This window comes from Antechinus flavipes, chromosome 2, assembly GCF_016432865.1.
Source record: "Antechinus flavipes isolate AdamAnt ecotype Samford, QLD, Australia chromosome 2, AdamAnt_v2, whole genome shotgun sequence".
NCBI classification, from domain to species: domain Eukaryota; kingdom Metazoa; phylum Chordata; class Mammalia; order Dasyuromorphia; family Dasyuridae; genus Antechinus; species Antechinus flavipes.
The window spans coordinates 151,167,824-151,192,336 of record NC_067399.1 but is presented as its reverse complement, the minus strand read 5'-3'; the positions used below and the strand labels follow the sequence as shown (position 1 = coordinate 151,192,336).

The window sequence follows — 24,513 nt, the reverse complement described above, 5'->3', positions numbered from 1 at the left end:
GAATCCAGAGGTAAAATATACATTAGTGAAAACTCTTTTGAGACAAAGATCCCTAAAGGTTTTGTTTTGCTTACTTTTAAAAAGAGGGGAAGGCTTTAGGTATATGTTGTGTTTTTTATAAAGGCTCATAGGAATTCATTTGCAAATTAATTATAATTCTTCTCATTCCCTCCACTGGTTGAACTATTGGAGAAGCCTAATTTAGAAGTATCTTGGTTTTGGAAAAAAAAAAAAGATAAATAAACCATGAATTTTAATAGTCTTGCTGCCCAAATATAATCAGTTACTTCTTAAGCTTGCCTGCTCTTTGAACGGCCTTTAGAAAAGCCTACAATGATTAATTTTTAGTAATAAGGCCTTAGAGGAATGAACAAACAAGGGTAGGCCTATAATATTTTCCATTTCATTTGGTTTAGAGATTCACCCCCATAAATGTCATTTTGAAGGGAAATTGTAGTTTGAATTTTATTTTTTTCTGAATAATCGGACAATAAGCCAAAATATCCCTTCTACTATTAGCAAAATGACTCTCAAATGGCCATCTTAAAGCCAAAATAAGCCCCCAGGATCCTGAATATATCACCTCACATCAGCATTCCCTGCTTACCTTCTGCCTTGCCAGTTGTCTACTCGCCTGCTCTGTGTAGAATTTAAAATCCTCCCGGACATGCTGAACCATCTGTTGTTCTTTTGCCAATGCATTCTGTAACTCAGTCACATAATCCTGAGGCACCAACTGGAACATCTGCTCCTTTACTTGAAGCATCTCCTCTGCGTGTTGGGACTGCGCCAGCTTCAACCTTTCCTTGGCTTCTAGTAACTGTATCCCAATAGGAAAAATTTCAGTCATTACTAGAAACAGTAGCAAAAGGGACTCTGGTTGGGCTGGAGAAGTATGAAATGAGAGATAGCAAATACTAACAACAATACCAAGTTTAGGAAATACCTAATCACAAAAGTTGGAAGATATGCTCAGAATTCTTTTTAGTCTTAGAATAATAACAATTTGGGGTCACTAAGTGGTGCAGTGGATAGAGCACCAGCCCTGAAATCAGAAGGACCTGAGTTTGAATATGACTTCAGACACTTAACACTTCCTAGCTGTGTGATCCTGGGCAAGACACTTAACTCCAATTACCTCAGCAAAAAAAAAAAAAAAAAAAAAAAAGAAGAAGAATTCACATTTATACGACACTTTAAAATTTACAAACATTCCACCATTCATCAACAACCCACTAATAAATTTTTTTTAAAAACTGGCATCCATTATCCAGAATTCCTCAATACCACATGCTAGTCTACTTACAGAGCAAAAAGTTACATTCATAATTTATCCTGAGGTACTGCAGAATTTCAAGCATTTCTAAATCATCAATAAAGGCTTAAGGTCAACAGAATTTTTGCTTTAAGTGTATTTTATTGTACTCTAGTTCCCCATTATTGGGGAGTTAGGTAAGATAGTGGCTAGAGTGCTGAGCCTGGAGTCAAGAGGACTTGAGTTCAAATATGACCCCAGATCCCATCATAATGCCTCTGCGACTTTGGGCAAGTTACTTAACCTGTTTTCTTCAGAAAATAAATGAAATGATAACATTAAATAATAATATGAATATTGTTTATATTTGTATGAAAGTTGCTGTTCAGTTGTTTTCCCCTGATATATGACTCTTTGTGACCCCATTTGGGATTTTCTTGGCAGAGATAGTAACATGGTTTGTCATTTCTTTCTCCAGCTCATTTAACAGACAAGGAACTAAGGCAAACAGGGTTAAGTGACTTTCCCAGGTTCGTATAGCTAGTAAATGTCTGAGGCTGGATTTGAATTCAAGATTAGTCTTCCTGATTTCAGGATTGGCACTCTATCTACTGTGCCACCTGGTTTTACATTTTTATAAATATAAGTATATAAATTATACATAAAATATAAAAGACATAAACAAATAAATTTGTATGCAAATGTTTTATATAAATAATAATTTTATAAATATAATAATTCTCATAATATCCACAATATCACTGTTGGCTAATTATTAATAATAATATTGGTATTAATTATGTATCGTTTGAATAATAATAGTGCCGACCTAGCATTGTTGTGAGGATGAAATGAGATAATAATTGTAAAGCAATTAGAACAGCACCTCACACACAGTAGATACTTCATAAATGTTGCTTATTTTTTTATGGAGTGTGTGTGTGTGTATATATACACATTAACTTGATTACCCATAAACCTGCACTAGTTTATATGTCCCAAACATGATAGATAATACAAAGTTCATTATATTGTCATTCACAATATTATCATGAAAAGACAAAAAGCTTCTGTCCTTATTACATAAACTGAAAGGAAGTAAAAAGAGAAGATGAGATCTCATGTGGAAATTCCAGAAAGCTGCTTCCAAGAGGATGTCACTGCTGCCATTCAGTTTTTTATCCTGAAGGCCACAACAATTAATTAGCATTGATTAAGTACCTCCAGCACCATTCTAAGTGTTAGCTATAGCTCAAGAATTTGCCCTGCACCACTGTGCAGTGAATGGGAGGTTCTTTCAGAACAAAAGCAGCTCTTGACTTCTATGACTGGAAAATTTTTAGTGACAAATATGGATAAATGACACCAAAAATTTTTCAAGTCTTCTTAAAGAGAAATAGCAACTGGCATGACAATTACAGGGCCTCAACTGCCTTCCAGTCTCAGATTTCCTTCAAATCTTTCACTCATATTTTAATCCCCTTTTACTGGCTGCAGGTAACAATCATAACTCCAGAAGACATGATGAAGCATGTTTCCCACCTCTTGGTAGATAGGGGAGAGGTTATAGCTGCAAAATAAGGCATGTGTTTCCAGATACAACTACTACAATATAAGGGAAGAAGAAAAACAAACTGTCAATGAAATAACTTAAAAAATACTTGCTATATTATTATGAGTCATTAACTAAGAAAAATAAAAAAGAGAGACAGAGAAAAGCAGGGAAAGGCTGATAGTACCACACTCTACACAAACAAGCTGTATATAATGGATTTGTGGTTGCATGTAACATCTTCATGCATTTTGTGAATGGATATATTCTTTTTTGGGTATGGAAATATTCATTTTTGCTGGTGACTTTCCAGTTCAAATTTTTAAAATTACATAAAAAAGTACAATGGTCACTTTTGATGGTTTTGGCCTGCCTTGTTTTTCTTCTAGAACCATGATTATATTTTTATCCCTATCTAAGTCTCCTCTTAGAGCCAGCCAGCCACATTTGTACTAAATGTCACTTCTGAAAAACAGCCCTGAGAGGTACCTATAATGGTCTCTCATTAGAAAAGGTAATAGAGGATAGAGATTATTCTAGAATATATTTTTTTCAACTGTCCTCCTAACCTTTCCTTCTTATTTTCTACTTCAAAAAAAATAGTTTGCTAAGCCAATTCTCAGAGATCCTCATTGACTACCATATCTCATGAGTATGCACATTTGCTTTCATCTTTAATAAATAGCAAAATTATATGTATGCCAAAGAATTGTTTTAAAATAATTTTTTTTGATTATCAGTAAATGTTTGATTTGTATACCAAACCTGTATACCTATATATCTCATGTTACATAAAAATTTTCCAGGCAAAAAAGGATTGCTAGTGAAAAAAAAATTTAAGAAGCCCTGCTTTAGAACACTATATCAATACAGAACCATGTCAATTTACAAAACAAATTCCCTTGATTAATTTGGATGAAAGCAACTCTTTTTTTTTTTTTTTTTTTTTTGCTGAGGCAATTGGGGTTAAGTGAGTTGCCCAGGGTCATACAGCCAGGAAGTGTTAAGTGTCTGAGGCCCAATTTGAACTCAGATCCTTCTGACTTCAGGGGCCAGTGCTCTATCCACTGTGCCACTTAGCTGCCCCCCGGAATTGGCTCTTTTCAACAATAAGGTGATTCAAGCCATTTCCAACAGACATGATAGAGAGAGCCAAATGCATCCAGAAAGAAGACTATGGGGACTGTGTATGGATCACAACATAGTATTTTCACCTTTTTGTTCTTGTTTTCTTTATCAATTTTTTTCCTTTTTGATCTGATTTTTATTGTGCAGCATGATAAATGTGGAAATATGTTCAGAAGAACTATACATGTTTAACATATATTGGATTACTTGCTATCAAAGAGAGGGGTGGGGAGAAGGGAGGAAGAAAAATTTGGAACACATGGTTATGCAAAGGTAAATTTTGAAAACTACCTTTGCATATATATTGAAAATATAAGGTTATTATTTAAAAAAAGAAAAGAAAGCAAATTCCTTGAGAGGAGGGTCATTTCACTTGTGTCTATTTATCACCAACATTCAGCACATAGTAAGCATTTAATACAATCCTGATTCATTACTATGACAATGGTTAATTTGCTCAACATAACTGTGACATGCAAAATGCCAGAATTTCAAAGCAAAAAGTACCTAAAACACTTTGTTAAATAGGCTACATCTTTCTAGGGAGGGAGCAGTGTTAAGCATCAGCAAGTTCGGAACAATCCTGAATTTTCTTTCTGTCATTTTGTCTTTGTAAGTGTCTCTAATTTGTTCTTAATATTTTACCTTATGCCCTTTGGGTAGTCTTTCATTTTGGGCAAGTGTAAATAACAATAAAAAATAACAAAATATAACAATATTATAACAACAACAAAAATAATTTCCTTTCTATAAAAAAAATCTTAAGGGACAGCCAGGTAGCACTGTGCATAGAAGGCTGGGTCTGAAGTCAGGAAGATTCATCTTCCTGAGTTCAAATTTGGTCTCAGACCCTTACCAGCTTACCAGACCCTATTTGCCTTAGTATGCCTTAACCCTATTTACTTCAGTTTCCTCATCTATAAAATGAGCTGGTGAAGGAAATAGCATCCCACTCCAATATCTTTGCCAAGAAAACTCCAAATGGGGTCACAAAGAGTCAGACATGACTGAAATGACTCAACAATAGCAAAACAGAACAATTGCATTCTTTTTCAATTGTCTCCAAAATAGATGACTTTGCATTTCCAAAATAGATACTATTTTGATTTTTTCTTCTCCATTTGTCTATTTTACAACCTCATATAATTTTTCTTATCTGTAATTTAGAATTATCATCGAATTTTACCAACATACTTCAAATCACAAAAGAATCACAAAATAAAATTGGCTTATGTTGTTGCAAGACAACATGCAAGAGTTAAGGGGAATTTCCTGACTGTGAGATTTAAGAGAATGAATCCTTGAGACATATTATGAAGATCTCCTTTTCTGAGAAATTAAAGATAATCTAGTAAGTCTGAAATGGTTTAACAACAATTTCTCCTTGACATGAGCCTCCTTAAAGTGGAGGTATTTAAATATCAGAGACTAGATGACTTCTTGCTAAGACTATTGGAGAAAAGATTCCATAACAGATAAGGGTCAGGATAGCCTTTGAAGATTTAATTAACTCTAGGATTGTATGATTCTGTACTACTTCCCAACATTCCCTTCAGCCCTAGAAGTGTTAAAAGGATCATGCACAAGACAACACACATTACAGAATCCAGAAATTCAAAGATAGAAGGAGTTTAAGAAGCCATCTAGTCCAACCTATACCTGAAGATGGATGTTATTTATAATATCTTTTATTCATCCAATCTTAATTGGCCTCTAATAATGGAAAATTCAATACTTCTCTAAACAACCCATTCCATTTTTGTACAATTATAATAATTATACATTAACAGCTGTAGCACCAGATACATCATCTTTTCTACAACTATTCCCTCATTTCCTTCAAGTGCAGAGACTTAATTAGCCTCAGAAGATTAATTAGCTCTAACCTGCTGTCTTGGATGCAGGCTTGAGTTGGACTGCTCCTGAGTCTGAAGACCTATTTTGAGAAACTCCTTAAAGCAGACCAACTCTATTGTTGATCTTAGCCTTAGGAACATGACAGCAAGTTCAAAGTTAAATTCAGAGAAAGGACATCGTTGTTTATATCCAAGTGTAGAATTCAGGGGGAACCTCTAGACATAACAGACAAATTATTTACATATTTCTATCGAGCTGGTGATTAAATCTATAATAATGTGAAGCCTTGGGAGCAGTGGAGCTTTTGCCTCTGTTTAGACTTCAACATCAGATTTGACACAAACTGAGAAAAAGAAAGATTGATTCATTTTTGTATTTTTAAGATTCAGTTGAAACATAATCTCCCACACATGTTTAATTGTGATGCCATCCTTTTACGTCTAATTTCAGCATCCTGTCTACAAATGTGGCAAGATTCAGGAGACCTGAGGTTTCAGACCTACTTCCTCCCAAGTGACATTAACTGGACATTTTTGTCCATTTTTGGACAACAGTAAATGTTATACATTAATGGTGGCAATTCTTCAGATATATCATCTTTCCTACACTATTCTCTCTGGATAGATATATTACTAAATCTTTCTGAGCCTTAATTTCCTCACCTAGAATAAGAATACCTATAGTATTTGCCCTCTAAGATTATTATAAGGTATTAATGAGACAATGTATATAAAGTGCTCTGCAAACTTTAAAACTCTATACATCAGTATTACTATTATTATCATCATTAGTTTAACCATACATGACTCTACATTTTCCAGTGTTTCCACAACAGTCTTGTGTACAAAATTACCTCAATTTTAAACTTTTTATATGAAGACCTGAAGGGAACTAGAAGAATCACCTAAAGTCACACTAAAATTAGTGCCAGAACTTGGCTTTCAAAACTCAGCCTTGCCATTCACTGCATATATGGATCAGAGAAAAATACGTATGAGATTCATAGATGGCATGTACCTGATCCTGATTTTCTTCAAGCTTCTCTCTCAGCTGTAATTCTGAAAGTCTCAGAGATTGGCATTCTTGATTCACATGGTCAAGTTCCAGCTCCAGTTCTTGGATTTGACTATCCTATATTTTAGATTAAATTCACAAATATAAGTAACATTTTAACAACGTGATGACTTTGTTTATTTGAGAAATGGATAAATTGGTAAGTTGTCAATACACTATTGATTTATTAAATATTCTCTTTTCTAGATTTAAAGACTTTTCCCCCCTTGAACTTAGAAGATTTTTTTTTAAAGTTCCTTTCATTCATTCATTCAATATGTAGTAATAATGTGCCAGGTACTGAGATATGTGCTGGGAATACAAATATGATCTTTCCTACCAATCCAAAGAAATAAACAATTTTTTTTCAGATTTAACGGAATATAAGATTCCAGAATTTTAAAAACAATAAGCATGAAATGTAAGGAAAGTTAAGTTTTTCTAAATTACTGACTTAGATCTATGTATAAGGGGAAATTTTAGGACAGAAAATATAAAGAGCATTACAAAATGGAAAACAGATAACTTCAATCATGTAAAATTAAAAAGTTCTTGCACAAACAAAACCAATGCAACCAAAATTATAAGGAAAGCAGAAAACTGAGAAAAATCTTTGCAACACATTTCTGATAAAGGCCTCATTTCTCAAATACATAGAGAATAGAGTCAAATTTACGAAAATGCAAGTCATTCCCAAATTGATAAATATTCAAAAGATATGAACAGGAAATTTTCAAAGGAATCTAGGCCAGCTATGTAATATGAAAAAATGCTCTAAGTCACTCAAAATTGATTCGAGAAATGCACATTAAAACAATTCTGAGGTACTACTTCATATCTATCAGATTGGCTAATATGACAAAAAAGGAAAATGATGGATGTTGGAAGGAACACTAATGCAAGGTTGATGGAATTGTGAACTGATCCAACCATTCTATAGAGCAATTTGGAACGAAGACCAAAGAGACTATAAACTATGCATACCTTTTTTTTTTATTCAACAATAACTATTGTTAGGTATATATTCCAAAGAGATAAAAAGGAAAAAAGACCCATTAATGCAAAAATATTTATAGCAGTTCTTTCTGTGGTGGTTAAGAATAGGAAATCAAACTGTTGCCCATCAATTGGAGAATGGCTAAACAAGTTGTGGTATATGATTATAATGGAATATTATTGTTCTATAATAAATGACAAGCGGGGTGACTTCAGAAAAACCTGGAAAGACTTAGGTGAACCGATGCAAAGTGAAGTGGGTAGAATCAGAACATTGTTGACAATAATAGGAATATTGTTTAATAAAAATGACTTAGCTATTTTCAGCAATACAATGATCCAGGACAATCCCAAAGGACTAATGATGAAGTATATTATTTGCTTCCAGAGAAATAACTGATATTGCTTGAATATAAAAAGAAGCATGCTACTTTCACTTTCTTTCTTTCATTCTTTTTCAAAATTTTATTTGAATCTTCTTGTACAAAATGACTTCATTATGTTTTATATGATTACCCATGTATAACCTATATCTGATTGCTTAACATCTCAGGAAGGGAAGATCAGAATTTAGAACTCAAAACTTTAAAAAAACTTTAAAAATAGTTTTAACATGCAATTGGGAAAATATATTATATATTAAATTACTGACTTTCAGGGAAAATATGTTTGTAGTACAAGGTCTCATCATTTGGATGTTATGGTATAAGTTTGATAGGCACTAATATTATTCTAGGTTTCTGAACTGGGAAGAGATATGCAGTGCTCTGTGAGATAATGTTTAAAATACTGAACTTAGAGCTAGGAAAGGTACAGGATCAAATTCTGCATTTGATTCTTATCTATGTGCTCCTTAGAAAGTCTTTTAATCTCACTGAGACTCAATTTCTTCCTGTGTGTACTTAATACCTTATCATCTCTTTCAGAGGGCTACTATAAAAGTTAAATGAGGTATTGTATATTAAGTGCTTTGCAATCTTTAAAATTCTACATAAATGTCACTTGTCATTATGCAAAGACATTAAGAGCAATTGCTCACAGTTAAAATGCTTTTAGGCTTCCAAACCACTTTAAAATTTACACAATGTTTTCCTCACAATAACCAATTAGGATTATAATACTGTTTATTATTGTTCAGTGTTTTTTCAGTCATGTCCAACTCTTCCTGATCCCATTTGGAGTTTACTTGACAAATATACTGAAGGGGTTGGCCATTTTCTTCTCCATATCATTTTATAGATAAGGAAACTGAAGAAAACAGTTAAGTGACTTTTCTAGGGTCACATAGCTAGGAAATGTCTGAGGTTGAATTTGAACTCAGGAAGATGAGTCATCTTGACTCTAAGCCCAGCATTCCATCCATAGTGCCACTTAACTGCCTCTATAAATACCATAGTTAGCATACTGAAAGGGTTTGCCCAATATCATACTAATAAGTATAAGAGCTGGGATTTGAACTCAGATTTCCTGATTCCAAATTGAAAACTTGTTTCATTATAACACTGATCAGCCTTGCAATATAATATAATCCATAGTATATATTTTACAACCATTTTTTTTTTTTTTTACTGAATTCATGGCTTTCTTGTGTGAAAAATCCAATATTGTCCATTTTTTTCTTTGCCAGTAAAAAAACATCCATTATTATCATAACAATAATTTTTTTGTTTTAAAAACTTGTTGCCCTTCAATTCCATTCTGCTAAGTTTTAATTAAGGACTCTCTATGTGTAAGACACTGTGCGAGCCACTGAAGATACAATGATGAAATGACCTTCCATACATTTTATATATGTTGCATTTATCCATTTTTGCATGTTGATTCCACTACTGGAATGTAGGAACCTTTAGGACAGGAACTAGGTTCTGACCTTTCTTTGTGTGTCCCCAGAACTTAGCATAGTGTCTGGTACATAGTAAGCAATTAATAAATACTTGTTAATTGACTGAGAAGGCAATCCATTCCTTCCACGTGTTTACATTATGCCTGGAAATGCACCTTGTAAACAGACAATATGATTTAAGGAGAGAGAAAGCAGTGACAAGTAGAGAGACTAGAAAAGGATTCCTATAGGAGATGATTTCTAAGTCAATTTTGAAGGAAGTCAGTGATTCTAAAGGAAAGAAATAAAGGAATACAGGCCAGCCTGTGCAAAGAGAGAGAGCTGTAAGATAGAAGGCAAAATTCACAGAATATCAAGTAAGACAATCTAACTGGAACAGAGGATGCATGAGGGGAAATAATGGGAAATCAATCTGAAAAGTAAGCTGAAAGGCAAACGGTAAAGAACTTTAAAAGCCAGACCAAATAGTTTATATTTTATCCTTGGGGAAGGAGAGAAATAGAAAATTCCTGAGTAGGGAAGAAAATAGCATGGCCAACTTGTGTTTTGAGAAGATTATTTTGGAGGTGGTATGGAGGATGAATTAAAGAGGAGAAAGAATGGAATCAGATGGATCAATTAGGAAGCTATTACAATGATACCAGAATAAGGTAATGAGTCTGAACTGGGTGAAGGAGGTAACTCTGTGATTAGAAAGGAAATGGATATGAAGTTATATGTGGAGGAAGAATCAATAAGACTTGGTTATAGATTGGATAAGGCAGTGAGGAGGAAAAGGGAGGATGGAGAGGAAGAGACAAGAAAACTGCCAGATTCCTAGAATAAAAGGTAATTTCTTTAAAGGATGGTGATGTCGTCAGAAAGAACAAATCTCAGAATAGAATGAGATCCACGTTGGTCATGGCATACTAGGATCATACAGATAAAGGAAAAGACCTTCCACATCCAAACTCCCAACTCCCAAAGGTCATTACAATTCGATTTGCCCTAGAAATGCCAATCTGGACTTAAGAGATCTGCTTCATTTGGAAACATTTCTCCTCATGTTCACCTCCTGGCTTTCTTCAAGTTTCACTTAAAAATCCCTTCTTCAAAAAAGAAGTCTTTTCTAGTTATTCTTAATATTAATGTCTTCCATTTGAGACTATCCCCAATTTGTATATGCATGTGTGTATGTATGTATGTGTGTGTGTATGTGTGTGTGTGTGTATTCCCACATATTCATCTACGTGTCATTTCCCCCTTTATCCTATTTCCTTAAAAGCAGAGACTATCTTCTGCCTTTCTTTGTATCCTCATCTCTTGGCTGAGGCTTAATAAAATGTTAGTTGACTTAACAAAATTGAGAAAGAGAAAAACCAATGGTCTTTCCTAATTGTGCAAATAAAGACTTCAAAATATTTGATTTCTTAGTTCTATTTTTCCAGTCTTCACCCTACAACACTGAAAGACTATTATATGGAACCATTGGCTTCTTCTCAACAGGTCTTGAATCTTGAAGCAATCATTTTCTTCTTCTTTTCTGATCTATTATCAGTAGAAGTCCTGATTCCATAGACTTTTTACCTGGCTGCTTTTCTTTTCTCTTCTTCCCTCATAAAAGTCCTTATGACTCTTGACCAATTGCCTTTCTTCTAATTTTTTGGCTAATCTCTTGCAACTGCTCAGCTCCACTCACCTTATTCTTTTTTTGATGTCCTTCTTTGGTAAGTCTCTGTGTTAACTGCTGTACAATGTGTTGGCTGCTCTCATTCTGAGCCTGGAGCACAGAGACCTCATCAGTCAACTTACTGATCTTGGTATTGAGCTGGGAGATTTCAGTCTTGTGTTTCTCCATCTAGAGGAAAAGATTTTTTTAAATGAGAGAGAAAATGGCTAAATAAATTATGGAACATGAAAGCAATGCAATATTACTGCACTACAAAAAAAAAAGCAACAAATATGAGAAACAGAGAATTATGGAACATTCTACAGAGCCAAAAAAAATCTACAAACTATAACATATTGTTATTATATATAGCATATTGCTATAACAATATAAATAGAAAGTATGACAATCACAAAACAAATGAAAATGAATGTTGCAAAATTATAGAGATAGAGATGAGAAGACAACTTCCCCCCTACTCCTTTGTAAAGGTGAATGTAACATTGAATTTATTGTCAGATTTTTTGGATGTTTTGATTAAGTTTACTTTTTTTTTCTTTTTCTTTTTCTTTTTTTTTAATAAAAGGATGGCTCTCTGGGAAAGGAGAGGGAAAAATCTAGGTAATGACAAATGACAATACAAATTTGCTTTTTAAAAACCAGAAAGAAATGTCATTGACAGCTCAACAATTTAGAAAAAAGTAATCATTTTCATTTCATTTTAGTATATAATATAGAAATGGAGCAGATACATATGTTCTAAAAACATAGTTATTATTCGATGATAATTTGATTTCAGTGTTCTGAAACCCTCTGACCACATATTAAAATGCATTATATGTTATAATAAAATCACCACATTAAAATAAAACATGATTGCCAAAATTTTTAAAACTCATTTCTGGAAAAATTATTTTAAATATTAATTCACAAACTCCATTTACTAATGTATTATAATGATATCATGGAAGGGAAGCTAGGGAAGTAGAAAGGGAACTAAAACTGAAATTAGGAGAGACATCAGTTTGAATCCCACCTCTAACATTTTCTAGTTATGTGATCATAGACAAATCATTTAATCTTTCTGGAATTTGGTTTAGTAATTTATAAAATGAAGATAATATCTCCTTTATAAATCTTTTTTGTAAGGATTAAATGACAATATATATAAAGTCATTTGTAAACTTTAAAATGCTAGTTATTTGTCATCTATTATTAATGTTGCTTCTAGCAAAAACTGCACTTCTTTGAAAAAAAAAACCACAAAAATATATCATTATTATAGTGTTGTATTATCATTTAATGGAAAAACCACTGCTTCTAGTTCCAGCTCTATCACTTACTAATTGAGTAACCTTGGGCAAACCACAGCACCATCTATGCATGTGTTTCTATTCCCATACAGTAAAGAGGTAGGACTCAATCTTGAAGGATACTTGCCTCTCTAAAATGAAATGATTTTAATGTGATTGGAGTCACTTGACCAAGAAGAACCTCATACTCTCAGATTTTTAGTTTATTCTTAGGCATCTCTGAAAAAGATGTCAATATTTTACCTGTTTACTATACTCTTCTCTTTCAATGAAAGCCTCTTCCTTTTCTCTGTTTAATTCTTCTATTTGCTTCCTATTTAGAAGGAAAAAAATCATTAACAAGACTGGCAACAATGGGGGGAAAATGTCACTAAACTGTTCATATTTTGAGCAAGTGAATCCACTGTTATATAATAAACATATATTATTTATTCTAATGTTATGCTATCTTATATCAGTAAATTGTATATATTAGTGAAATGTATATAACTGTTCTGTCAAACAATTTATTTCATCTGAGGTACATTCCATTTATGTTATCATTGGTTTGGATTTTGAACTATGCCATTTTTTATGATTATGAATCTAATAGATATTAACAAATACAATCAAGTCCATATAAAAAGAAAAGGAGTAGTGCATATAAAATTATAGAACTTTTTTACATATATTTGTAAATATATATAATTTGACATTGTAATCAAACTGCCCCATTTGTTTTTCTTTCTGAACTTCCTTCTTTATGTAATTATTTTTAAACATGCTTCTAATACTATATCAGCAATATTTATATAAATAATTAAAAAAATTTTTTTACTGCATATTGCCTTAATTTAAAGATTAGGCTACTTACAGTTTCTGTTTCCTTTTCCTCAAAAGTACTTTATTCTTTAATACATTTATTTCATTGACAAAGTATATACTTGACATATAAGAACTTGCATTGAACTATCAAAACACTCTCTTGACCATATTCTTGAGACACAGAAGATTTTTTGGAATGGTGTTGGTGCTGGTATTTATTCTCCATAAATATCTTCTGAAGAAATATAGCAATATGTATTTGCATATACATAAATGACAAGTAGTTAAATGATATCATGATTAGAGCATCAGGTTTGGAGTTAGGAAGATCTCAGATCAAATCTGACTTTAGGAACTTACTAACTTTATGTCCTTGGGCAAATCACTTAACCCTGTTTGCCTCCATTTCCTCATCTGTAAAATGATTTGGAGAAGGAAATGGCAAACCACTCCAGTATTTTTGTTAAGAAATGGATAAAGTTCACAGTGTTTATTTATGAAGTTATTAGTTATGAAGTTATGAAGTAGTAGTTATGAAGAGTCAGATACCTTTGAGCAACTGAACATCTCTCTCTGTCTCTCTCCACACACACACACACACACATACACACACACACAAACACACACCATCTACTGGGAATTTTCTAAAGCAAAAGAGCTACCATAATACACTAAAGAAGAGCAAATGTTCTGACTCTAAGATCCTATTTGGGATTTTCTTGAAAGAGATACTGGAGTGGTTTGCCATTTCCTTTTCCAACTCATTTTACAGATGAAGAAACAGGCAAACAGGGTTAAATGACTTGTCCAAGATCATACAGCTTGCAATTATCTAAGGTCAGAGTAGAAATCATAAAAATCAGTCTTCCTGACTCCAGGCTTGGCACTTCTTTTCTACCATGTTTTCAATAATTCTACTAAAAGCATCAGAGTCTTTCACCTTCTAAGGCTACCTCTAGCCAACCTGTAACAAGAGAACTTAATCTGGGCCAATGTTTTTAGGCTGATCCTTACATTATAGAACTCAATGTGTTTTCATGAAGGACAATTAAAGCAATCAAGTGAGATATTTTGTGAGTGGCTCTTCCCTCCCTAGGGAATTCAGTTGCCTGGATACCCTTCTCTGTGTCTTTGTTTGTACTCTCCTATATAATGTGTGTCCTTGGGGGAGACTGATGCACTAATTTATTCTACAAGCTATTAGAGGTCTCATAGCACAGCAAACACCAAAGGGTTTGGGGAACTAAAGACACTGTATAAAAAGGTCCACAATGGCTGAAATCTTGGCAATACTTTCCCTATTCTCTTGGGGATGCTTGTGTCACAAGGGTCCAGGCAATCAAAAGTCACAGAATCCTTAAATGTTGAATCAGAAGGTATATTCCACCATCTTCTCAAATATCATCTGGACTAGCAACATATAAGGGTGTAGGCTATATAACCCCTTAAATAATATAAAAAGACCCCTTACCTCTGTTGATCACTTTCCATTTCTATATCTTCTAGATCCTGCTGAAACTTTTTTAGCTTATTTTTTAGTAAACGGTTATCTTCAGAGAGTTTACACAACTCAATTCTGCAAATGAAGGAAAAAAAAAAACCAATTATGATGCTGGGGGTATGGCTGATATTTTTATTTTACATTTTAGCCTGGTTTCCAATGGAAGGAAACCTTATAAAAATCTTCCTGTCTGCATTTTCCCTCCTATCTTCCCCATTCAATAATGTGATATGTTGATGTTTTCTTTTCTTTGACAGACTTCTGTGAGAATTTTTAATTGGCACTAGTGCCCATGTCCAGCAACAACCTGCAGGTGACTTTAAAATGATATTAAATAGATTCCAATGACTAAATTACACCCATTACCTATGACAAGGCAAGATGAAAGCCAAGAAAGGTAGCAATACTGGGAGATAAAAATACACAGGTGTTCTATCCACAGAAGTCTTAAGAGTGATAAGCTTTCTTCTTTATTAGTCTTTCCTTTTGAACTACTCTGAGAACAACCACAGAAGTCTAGGAAACATCTACAACTATTTACAGAGATAGCTTTGAAAAGAAAAAAATGAATTGATGGGATTATATGATAAGAGAAATAGAGGTCTAAGTGGCAATACGATGAAGGAAATCTATCTGTCAGAATATTCCTTTTCTAACATGTAATTGGTAAAAATCACTCATTTAAATGTTAACCATAAATGGGAAATAATGACTAATAATAATGAATCAGTATAAATCTTACACTTGCTACTAATATAATTTGTCCTTAGTATACCTACGTAATGAGGTAGGGTGAGTAAATGTCAGCCATGATCAATCACTAAATCCATATATTCTCTTTCTCCCCCAAATCCTACAATAGTTAAGGGACAATATATATGATAGACACTTATTCTACGAATTAATGATTTAGTATCAGACAGCTCTTCACTTGCATAACTCCTTAACTTTTTAAAACCATGCAAAGGAAATCATGGGCTTATCCGGTGAATTGATAAAGAGAAAAATCAAGAAATCAGGATCCTTAAGAAGGCAATAATATTTTAACTTAAGCCTGCCCAAGAGAAATCCAACCTAAGTAGAAGCATGTCATTTGCAAACACAACAAAAACCCTCTCATTTCATACACTAAAATGTAACCATATGGAAAATGCCAATGAATCAGATTTTTTTTTTTTTTTTTTAGCTCAAGAGGACCTAAAGGTTACACTATCTCAAAAGTCTCAAGCTGGAAGAATTTGTGGGACTTTTAAACAAGAACTTAATTTAAATTCCCAACTCTGTTACTTTCACATATTCTGACAAAATGCCTACCAAGTTAGAGGAAGGTTGGTATATCATTAGAGTATGAGAAAATAAAAGGCAGTATATTTATTAAGCTGAGGTCAGACTGATCAAAGATCAATATCGGAACAGTGTCTTGACTCCTCAATATCTCATTTCAAATAGGTACTAGGAGCCTCAAAACTTTAAGGGACTCATAAACACAATCATAATCACAACTTAGAAAACAAGTCAAAAACACTTCATCTAATTTAAAGTCCTTACTGCAAGTTTAAAATGCCATCATATAAAACCTATAACATTGTACATTGCATATGATCCTACTTTAGCCTGTTTCTAATTTTCATTCATTTTCTTACCTTCTCCTTATTTACAGCACTCTACTTTTTAACAATAAATAATTTCAACAAGTCTGACAGATGCCTAGAAAAAGGCTGTAAGGGTAGCTAGGTGATGTAGTGGATAGAGCACCAACCCTAAAGTCAGGAGGTCCTCCTGGACCCGAGTTCAAATCTAGTCTTAGACACTTAACACTTCCTAGTTGTGTGACCTTGGGCAAGTCACTTAATCCCAATTGCCTCAGCAAAAAAGAAAAAAAAAAGAGGCTGTAATACTTAGGAAGTGACTAATGCATTAGGAGGTCATGGAAAAATTAAATACTTATTCCTCCATTTGGACAAAATAGAGACAGGATAAACCAGAAGATAAATGTTCTAGCTCACACCATAACTCCCCAAACTCCTTCATCTTCTTAACTCATCTTTAAGTGTTGTGGTAGGTTAGCAAAGAAAAGATGGAGTCAAACAATGATCACTTAGGTGTTTTTTTTTTTTTTTTTATTAACCTCCTCCTACTACCCCCCAAATGTTTAGAAATCAAACCTGTCAATTTCTCTTGAATTTGTTTCTTTCTCAAGGGCCCCAACAAGCTCTTCCAGCTGAACCAGCTTAATCTTCATTTCATCTTTTTCTCTTTCTAGCTGGGTCTCAGTCTCCCACCTCTTTTCTTCCATAGCTTCCTCTTTCTGCTTTAATTGATTAAGAATCACTTCCTCCTTTTCCCGTAGTGTTGATAATTCCTCTTCCTTGGCCCTCAATTGGTTTTCTAGCTGCTGGTGTGACTGTATGTACATGTCTAATAATTTTGCTCCCTTCTTAACAGCCTCTTCCCGAAGACAAAGTTCATGCTCCAAAGCTATTATGTGTTTCTGGGCCTGCTCCTCTGTCTCTTGTACCTGTGTGGTTAAGCCTTTTTCCTTCATCTTCACTAATTCCAGCTTTTCAGTGAGTTCCCCAGCTTGTTTTTCAAGAACTGCTCTCTGCTTCTCAAAAGCTTCATTTCCAGAAAAAATCAAACTCTTTTTTGGCTCTGGAGTTGGAATCAGGTTCATTCTCTGGGGAAACTGAGCAACCAACTCATTCTCCTCTGTTTTCAATAAAAGCAACTTCTCTTCTCTGATACTGAGATGGTTTGAGAAATTTTCATTCTGCATATCTCTTTCATCAACAGAAACCAATTGTTCCTTCATCTGTTGTTCTTCAATTTTCCATTTTTCTTCAGATCTGAGCTGTGGGGCATATGCTCCCCCTGGAGAAAGGAATATGGCTTCTTTTGTCTTTGGCAAAGTCAAGTTGGTATCATTGATCCTGACACTATCAAATGGTCTTTCAGATGACAGCGATGTCGGAAACTCACATGATTTGTGAGCAGTCTCGGTAGGGAAATTTTGGTCTTTTAGTTCAGTTACATATTTTGTTCCTAAATTACTAATATTTTCTCCTTCAATTTCTTTCTTGTTTTGAATAAAAAACACACCTTCAGACTTATCATGATTTTCACCTTTGGATTCAGGCCATACTAATAACTGCTCACCTTGTTTCCAGTCTTCTTCATACAGGTTCCCTTGGTTTCTGCTTTTGTGTGGAAAAAATATTTCTTGGCTAGTTACACACTTGGTTTCATTATTTATCTGTCTTTTCTCATCAGATAAGAGGGCCCTCATTTTCTCTGTTTCATGGGTAAGCCTTTCTATTTGCATTTTGTAAGTGAATTCGACCTTTTCCTTTTCAATGACAAACATTTTGCATATCCTAGCATGCTCCTCATTCATTCTTTCTTCCAGCTTTAGCTCTTTCTTTTTATACTGAGTAATTATTTCCTTTTCTTTCTCTTCCCATTGCTTTTTTCCTAAATCATATTGTTCCTTTATCTCTTTCACTTGCAGGCTATATCTCTGTAACATGTCTTCCTTTTCATGCTGATGTTGCACTAATAACTTCTCATAATTTTCAGCATTCTGGGCTTCTGCCCATGACAGCTTTTGATTCAGTTCCATCTCTGCCTCTGTCCTGCAGATAAACAATTTTACATTAACCCATGTTCGATACAATATACATATTGTTGTCTCTCCTAGCCCCACAACGCAGATCTTGCTTTTGAGGTAAGAAAAGTCACCTTGTTTATTTTAATATATTCAGCTCATGTGCTCTTTTTTTTTTTTTTACCATTGCCACCAAAAATTCATTAAAGCAATCATTATTCTTCAAATTTTCTTTTTCACAAAAGTGCATAACTCAATATATTTTTAAAAACAACAGAATTAAGCGTCATGAGCAAATAAAATAGATTCTCAAAATGGTAAAAGATTTTATAAGTAATAGACTATTCAAAGAAGGAATGAGAAAAGATTGTGTTTTCAATATAAAAGACCATTGGCATAAAGCAGCCCAATTCTATACAGATTTTCAAAGAGAAAGGTTGTCAACTTGAATTAGAAATCATTAAAGTTTAAAGCATAAAAGTCCTGTTGAACTAAAAATGCCCCATCACTTGGGTTTTAATGAAATGTGTTAAGTTAGCAGTTACTGAACAAGAGTAGAAGACTGAGTCATCAAGGTTGCAGCTGCCTTTTCTTTTGAATGTGAATCTCTTGGCTAAATGCTTTTTCTGTATGTTAACATTTATCATGTATCAAATAACATAAGCTTGCTTTTTAAATCAAAGTTGATCTTCCCTTTAAAGCAAGTTAAGCTGTTATTGTGAGTTGCTTTATATCATGTTTACATACATATTAATTTTCACGTCCTACCTGAAAATGTATAAATACAGATTTTAAATGTGGTGTGTATGTAGATAATTCATAATAAGTTTAAACAATTTAATTTCATTCAAATCTGTTTTGTTGAAAGATTAGAAAAGATTTCAGAGGTGCAGCCCAGAAGTAATCTAAGTGTCTTTTTTGCTAAATATTGCACCAAGCTTTACACAGAGAAAATAAGACAGTGTAAAAACAAAAAGGGATGTCAATTCATCTTTATGGGCAAAGTTGAAGAGGGAGAAATCATTGCTTGCATTCTACAGGGTATAAAGCTGCTTCAGAACAATTAATTTTAACAAAAAGTATTTATAGAGCCCTATGTGTCCAGTATTTATGCTTGACCATTGATATTTCTGGGTCACTGTGTTACCCAAGTGATATGCTCTCCAATGACACAATCAGATGAAGCTTGAGGAAAGATACCTATTTCTTCTAAAGCATGATCTAAATAAGCACAGTTAATTACTTTCTGCCCCCTGAATTGGCTATGGGACTAGGTACCCTTCTATTAAGGATAAGTCTAACTGGAACAGAGAATCCAAGGATAAATGGTAGAGTTTCTGTATTTACTATTGAAGGACAATGTAACATTCTCCTTAATACAAGGGAGAAATTATAAATAGATATGTATGCCTTTTATCACTGCATATTAACTTATTATGCCATAGTTAGGTATGTTTCTCAGGGCATTATTGAACAAAAATAAGTGAAAATCTTCTCTGGAGAAAATCTATTCATTTCCTTTTTCAATGATTATTTCTTCATATTTAAATGTCAGCTCCACAGTAGAGCATAACTTCCAAGGCTATATTAATGGAAACAATTCAAAAAATGCTGCCAACCTCTGACCCAGAGAAGAAGTGGAAACATATTCCCCCTTTCTTTTTGGCAAAATAGTTGGGGGAATGGGGGAATGTACAGATAGAAATATTGCCTATACTGTCATATGTCCTTTTATTGGCTGGGCTTCTGAGAATCTTTTGTTCTTGCAATGGAGAATTCAATTAAGAGTGGAAGTATCTTATAAAATTATTCTGATATTTTTAAAAAGTGACAAAGAAAAGTTATTTATAAGAAAAAAATCCATAAGAACAACTGAGTAAATATCAATTCCATGAAGTTATGGAATATTTTATATTTATCTTTGTCTACCCAGAACTCTTCATAGTGCCTTGCACATAGTGGGTGTTTAATAATAAATTAACATTTCTACAACATTCTAAGGCTTAAGAGCATGCTACCAATATTTTATTTGATCCTCCTAAGACCCTGAGAGGTAGGTGTTATCACTATCTCCATTTTACAGAAAAGGAAACTCAAGCAAATAAAGATCAAGTGACTTACCTATGCTCATATAGTTCCTAAGCATCTGATACTAGATTTGAAATCATACTCCTGACCAACTCCACATTTAACACTCTCTCCACTGTGCTACTTTTGTTGAACTGAGCTGAATGTTTTACCTCCACTCAGTACAAAGATTGGCACTCTTCATTCTTGATATAAACAAGCTCTTCTAAGCTCCCTAAGTTAACAAGATTGGATTTTTTTTTTTTAAAGCAATATTATGTTTGTCACAAATCTTGAACTGATCATATTGCCTGGAGGTGTAATCCCTGCTTCCTGGGAATTGCCAATCGCTTCCCAAAGTGGATAGATTTTAAGAATCCTTTACTTCCAAGTAAAGCTTCTTAGAAGACTGAAGTCCTTAGAAATTAGTATGGAACATACTAGCTGAGTATTGGCTAGATAATTAACAATGTGTTAAATAAAACTTGAGGGTTCAAAACAAGGATATACATGAAGTTATGTCTCATGTTTCTAGTCTCTGAAGACTCATAATACTATATACTTTTCCCATAGACATTTTTCTTCTGCTTTCACATTTTAATCTTTTCAATTTCACTAACCAAAAAAAAAAAAAAAAACTTTTTTCATTAATTTTTCAAGGCTCTGTCATAATTTTCCAATCTCATTATATCTATAAATATCCATTGGTGAAATGGAAAAGAATATTAACATGACAAAATGGGTTACTCACTGGGATATTTGGAAACAGAAAGTATAGCATGAATTATATAAGAAGAAATGAATTACAATTTAATAAGCAAATTGATTTTTAAAAGTTTTCTTGAATTTGCTTTTTTTCTTTAAATAAACTTCATTCCAATACCTATCACCTATTCTTCCAGTCCTTACACCTCAACCCATAAATCATCATCCCCTGGCTATTAGTGAATTGTTGCAGCCCATTTATTTGACTAGATCAATTTCCAGTTTTTGTTCTGGGCAATGTACAGTCTTGAAAATCCAGAAAGAAAATACGCAATCAGACCTCATTAACTGCAGTTCACTTTGATGCTTCAATTTCAGTTCTTCTTCTAGTTCTTCCTTTTCCTGCGCCAGTCGCTGCCCTAAATTGGAAATCTCCTTTGCGTAGTACTGTTCCATTTCTGACCTCTCTTTCTCTAATTTTCTCTCAAACTCTTGACTCTGGGTTGATTTTTGAATCTGATCTTTCAGGTTTTCAATCAACTCTTGAGATTTCACATTCAGCACTTCCAGAGAAGCCTTCTGATCTTCTAACTCACTGATCTCCATCTTAAAGCCTTGCTCAATGGCCTTTCTTTCCTTCTCAAAGTTCTTTTTCATCAGCTCTATTTCTCGTTCATAATAATTTACCTGAAATAAAAGACACCATTGGGATATTACTGAAGTGCTCCTCTACTTTTCTTGCAACGGAGTTCTAAAAAAATCAAAAGAATACGTATAATTAAAAAATATATATATATATATATATATATATATATATATATATATATATATATATATATATATATATAAACCTAAAATTTGTTGTTGCATAAAAACATTTGAAATGAAGAAAAAACTATCATCAATAATACTGTTTTTATAGGTTGCCCCTATGCTACCCAAGTGGGGCAAAAGGCTTAACAATTATTGAGAGAATGGAAAATGAATACTTATTATAAATACCATGAAGGGCACCTATAAATGTTTTTGGAACTGGAACAAAATTTAGAGAAGAGTTATGTGATTTTTCTGGACACTGATGAATACATCAACTCTAGCACAGGGACAAGGACAATTTAAATTTCAAGTTTTGCATTAATCTAATCTGGGAGACAAAAATGCAAGGAGCATAAGAATAGCCTACCTCTTATAGCTCTCACTTACTTGGGGAATATGACATGGGATACTCAATTTTTATTACTGTACCTGAGAGGAGAAAAAAGTTTTAAGCAAGTTAGATTAATAGTATTAATCTAACAAGATAATAGTTTTAAAAAAGAATAAGGTGCTATTTAACTTCCTCTCACAGTTGAGGAAATTGAAGCAAACAGGATTAAAGGACTTGCTCAGGGTCATACACCTAATACAGATGGGAGGCTGGATTTGAACTCAGGCGGATGAGACTTCCTGACTGTACCACCTACCTGCCCAAAAGATAAAGACCTAGATCTTTATTCTTATTTGTCACTATATTTATATTTGAGAGGGGGGGAGAATGAATATAGCAAGAAACAGCACGGCACAGTGAATAAAGAAGTAGCCTCAGGGTCAAGAATTCTTTGAGTTCAGGTCTTGCCTCTGACATATACTGGTTGCATTATGTTGGACGAGTTATGACCAGGCAGCTCTATCAAAAAGATAAAAAGAGCAGGTGGTATTCATGACATGCTTCTATAGAAAGAATGTAACTTCCCCCAAACTGACATCAGTTATAATTCTTTTGAGTCAAGAGATTGTCTCAAAGATGCAAACCAGCCAGGCTTAAAACAAAAGGAAAGGAAATTCAAGTCCTTGGTATCAGTCTCAGTAATCTTGCCAACAGTTGGCTGCAATGAACATAAAGTTCATCAACATTCTACAGCAATAAATGATGCTATAGTCTGCTTTCAGCATGTCAAAACCAAGCTTCATTCCTATCTATATCTCACAAGACTTTCCTCATTACTCTTATGACTTACTGAATAGCACACCCTCATCCAAACCTGTGTTAGAGGGATGTCTCTGGGGCAAATGACATCACTGAGACAATCAAACAAGCCAAAATCAGTTTCTTTTGGCTTAATGTTGTGAATTATGACTTTCTTTGTCCTTTCTTCCTTTACCTTGGTTTCCAGTTTGATCTTGAGATCTTGATAATGTTCTTTGAGTTGCTCAATCATTATCTCTGTTTCTATACTCACTGGTACATGATCATTTCCAACAGAAGTGATGCCTGCAAAGAAAACAGTATTTCATTTCACCCATTAGCAGAAAAAATGGATCCTATCTAGATTTGAAACTGAGATGTCAAGTATTCATGCTTTCCACCTACTTCCTTCACAAAAAAATATACAAAACACTACGTGGGACATAGTAGATTCATTATAAAATTGATTTTGGAGGACAAACTAAAATAGAATATTCCCAATTATTCTAATAATCAGAGCTTTCTGTTAATTGGCAGTTGGGTATTGCATGTGGCAATTATGGCCTCAAAACCAGGAAGATCTGAAAATATTTCTGAATCAGAGAAAGAATGGACTAAATTTACTAATGAAGTATATTTTATTGTATTCTAAATTTGGAATCTGATCACCTTGCATAAGTAGGTATACAATCTGAGGGAACATTTCCATTAGCCCTTCCCTAGAGGGTTTACTATCTAAGATTTAGAGTAGCTTGTAGAGAGTTGATTGGTGCACGTAATTTGTCTAGGGTCATACAACCAGTATGCAATACATGCAAGACTTTTCTTTATTCACTAAGCAACAATGCCTGTCACTACATTCGTGTGTGTGTGTCTATGTATGGAAACAGAATCAGTGACTCAGAGAGATATATGGAGATTAAATAGCACCTTGCTATTCTATTGACTCAATTTTACTGCCAATCAAGAATTTTCCTATGTATCAAGTGATACAGTAATTAAACTTATCTAGTATGATCAGAAAAGGGATTGTTTTGCTTAATTGCCTATAATAAGAGGGTATGTATGCAACATGTGCTTATATATGCACATATACAAATATAGTAAGATGTCATATACACACATACCACCTCCCCACCCCAACCCTTGCCTTATTAACAGAGGTATGCAGACAGGTCAGGTTGAAATGGATGCCTCAGAGGCAAGAAGATCTGGATTTAAGAGCTGCCTTTGACCTATTTT

General features: G+C 33.7%; 1 protein-coding gene across 2 annotated transcripts in view; it reads right to left on the bottom strand.

Annotated features, from left to right (window-relative positions):
- The window catches only part of NINL (ninein like), a 164,696-nt gene that overhangs the window by 9,911 nt on the left and 130,272 nt on the right, over window positions 1-24,513 (bottom strand). For both annotated transcript variants that reach the window (XM_051975818.1, XM_051975819.1), the window contains 8 exons: window positions 23,468-23,577; window positions 21,667-22,013; window positions 17,116-18,582; window positions 14,921-15,025; window positions 12,889-12,958; window positions 11,363-11,521; window positions 6,810-6,923; window positions 608-820 (listed from right to left, as the gene is read on the bottom strand). In XM_051975818.1, coding sequence (XP_051831778.1) covers window positions 608-820; window positions 6,810-6,923; window positions 11,363-11,521; window positions 12,889-12,958; window positions 14,921-15,025; window positions 17,116-18,582; window positions 21,667-22,013; window positions 23,468-23,577 — 2,585 coding nt within the window. The remainder of the gene's footprint in view (window positions 1-607; window positions 821-6,809; window positions 6,924-11,362; window positions 11,522-12,888; window positions 12,959-14,920; window positions 15,026-17,115; window positions 18,583-21,666; window positions 22,014-23,467; window positions 23,578-24,513) is intronic.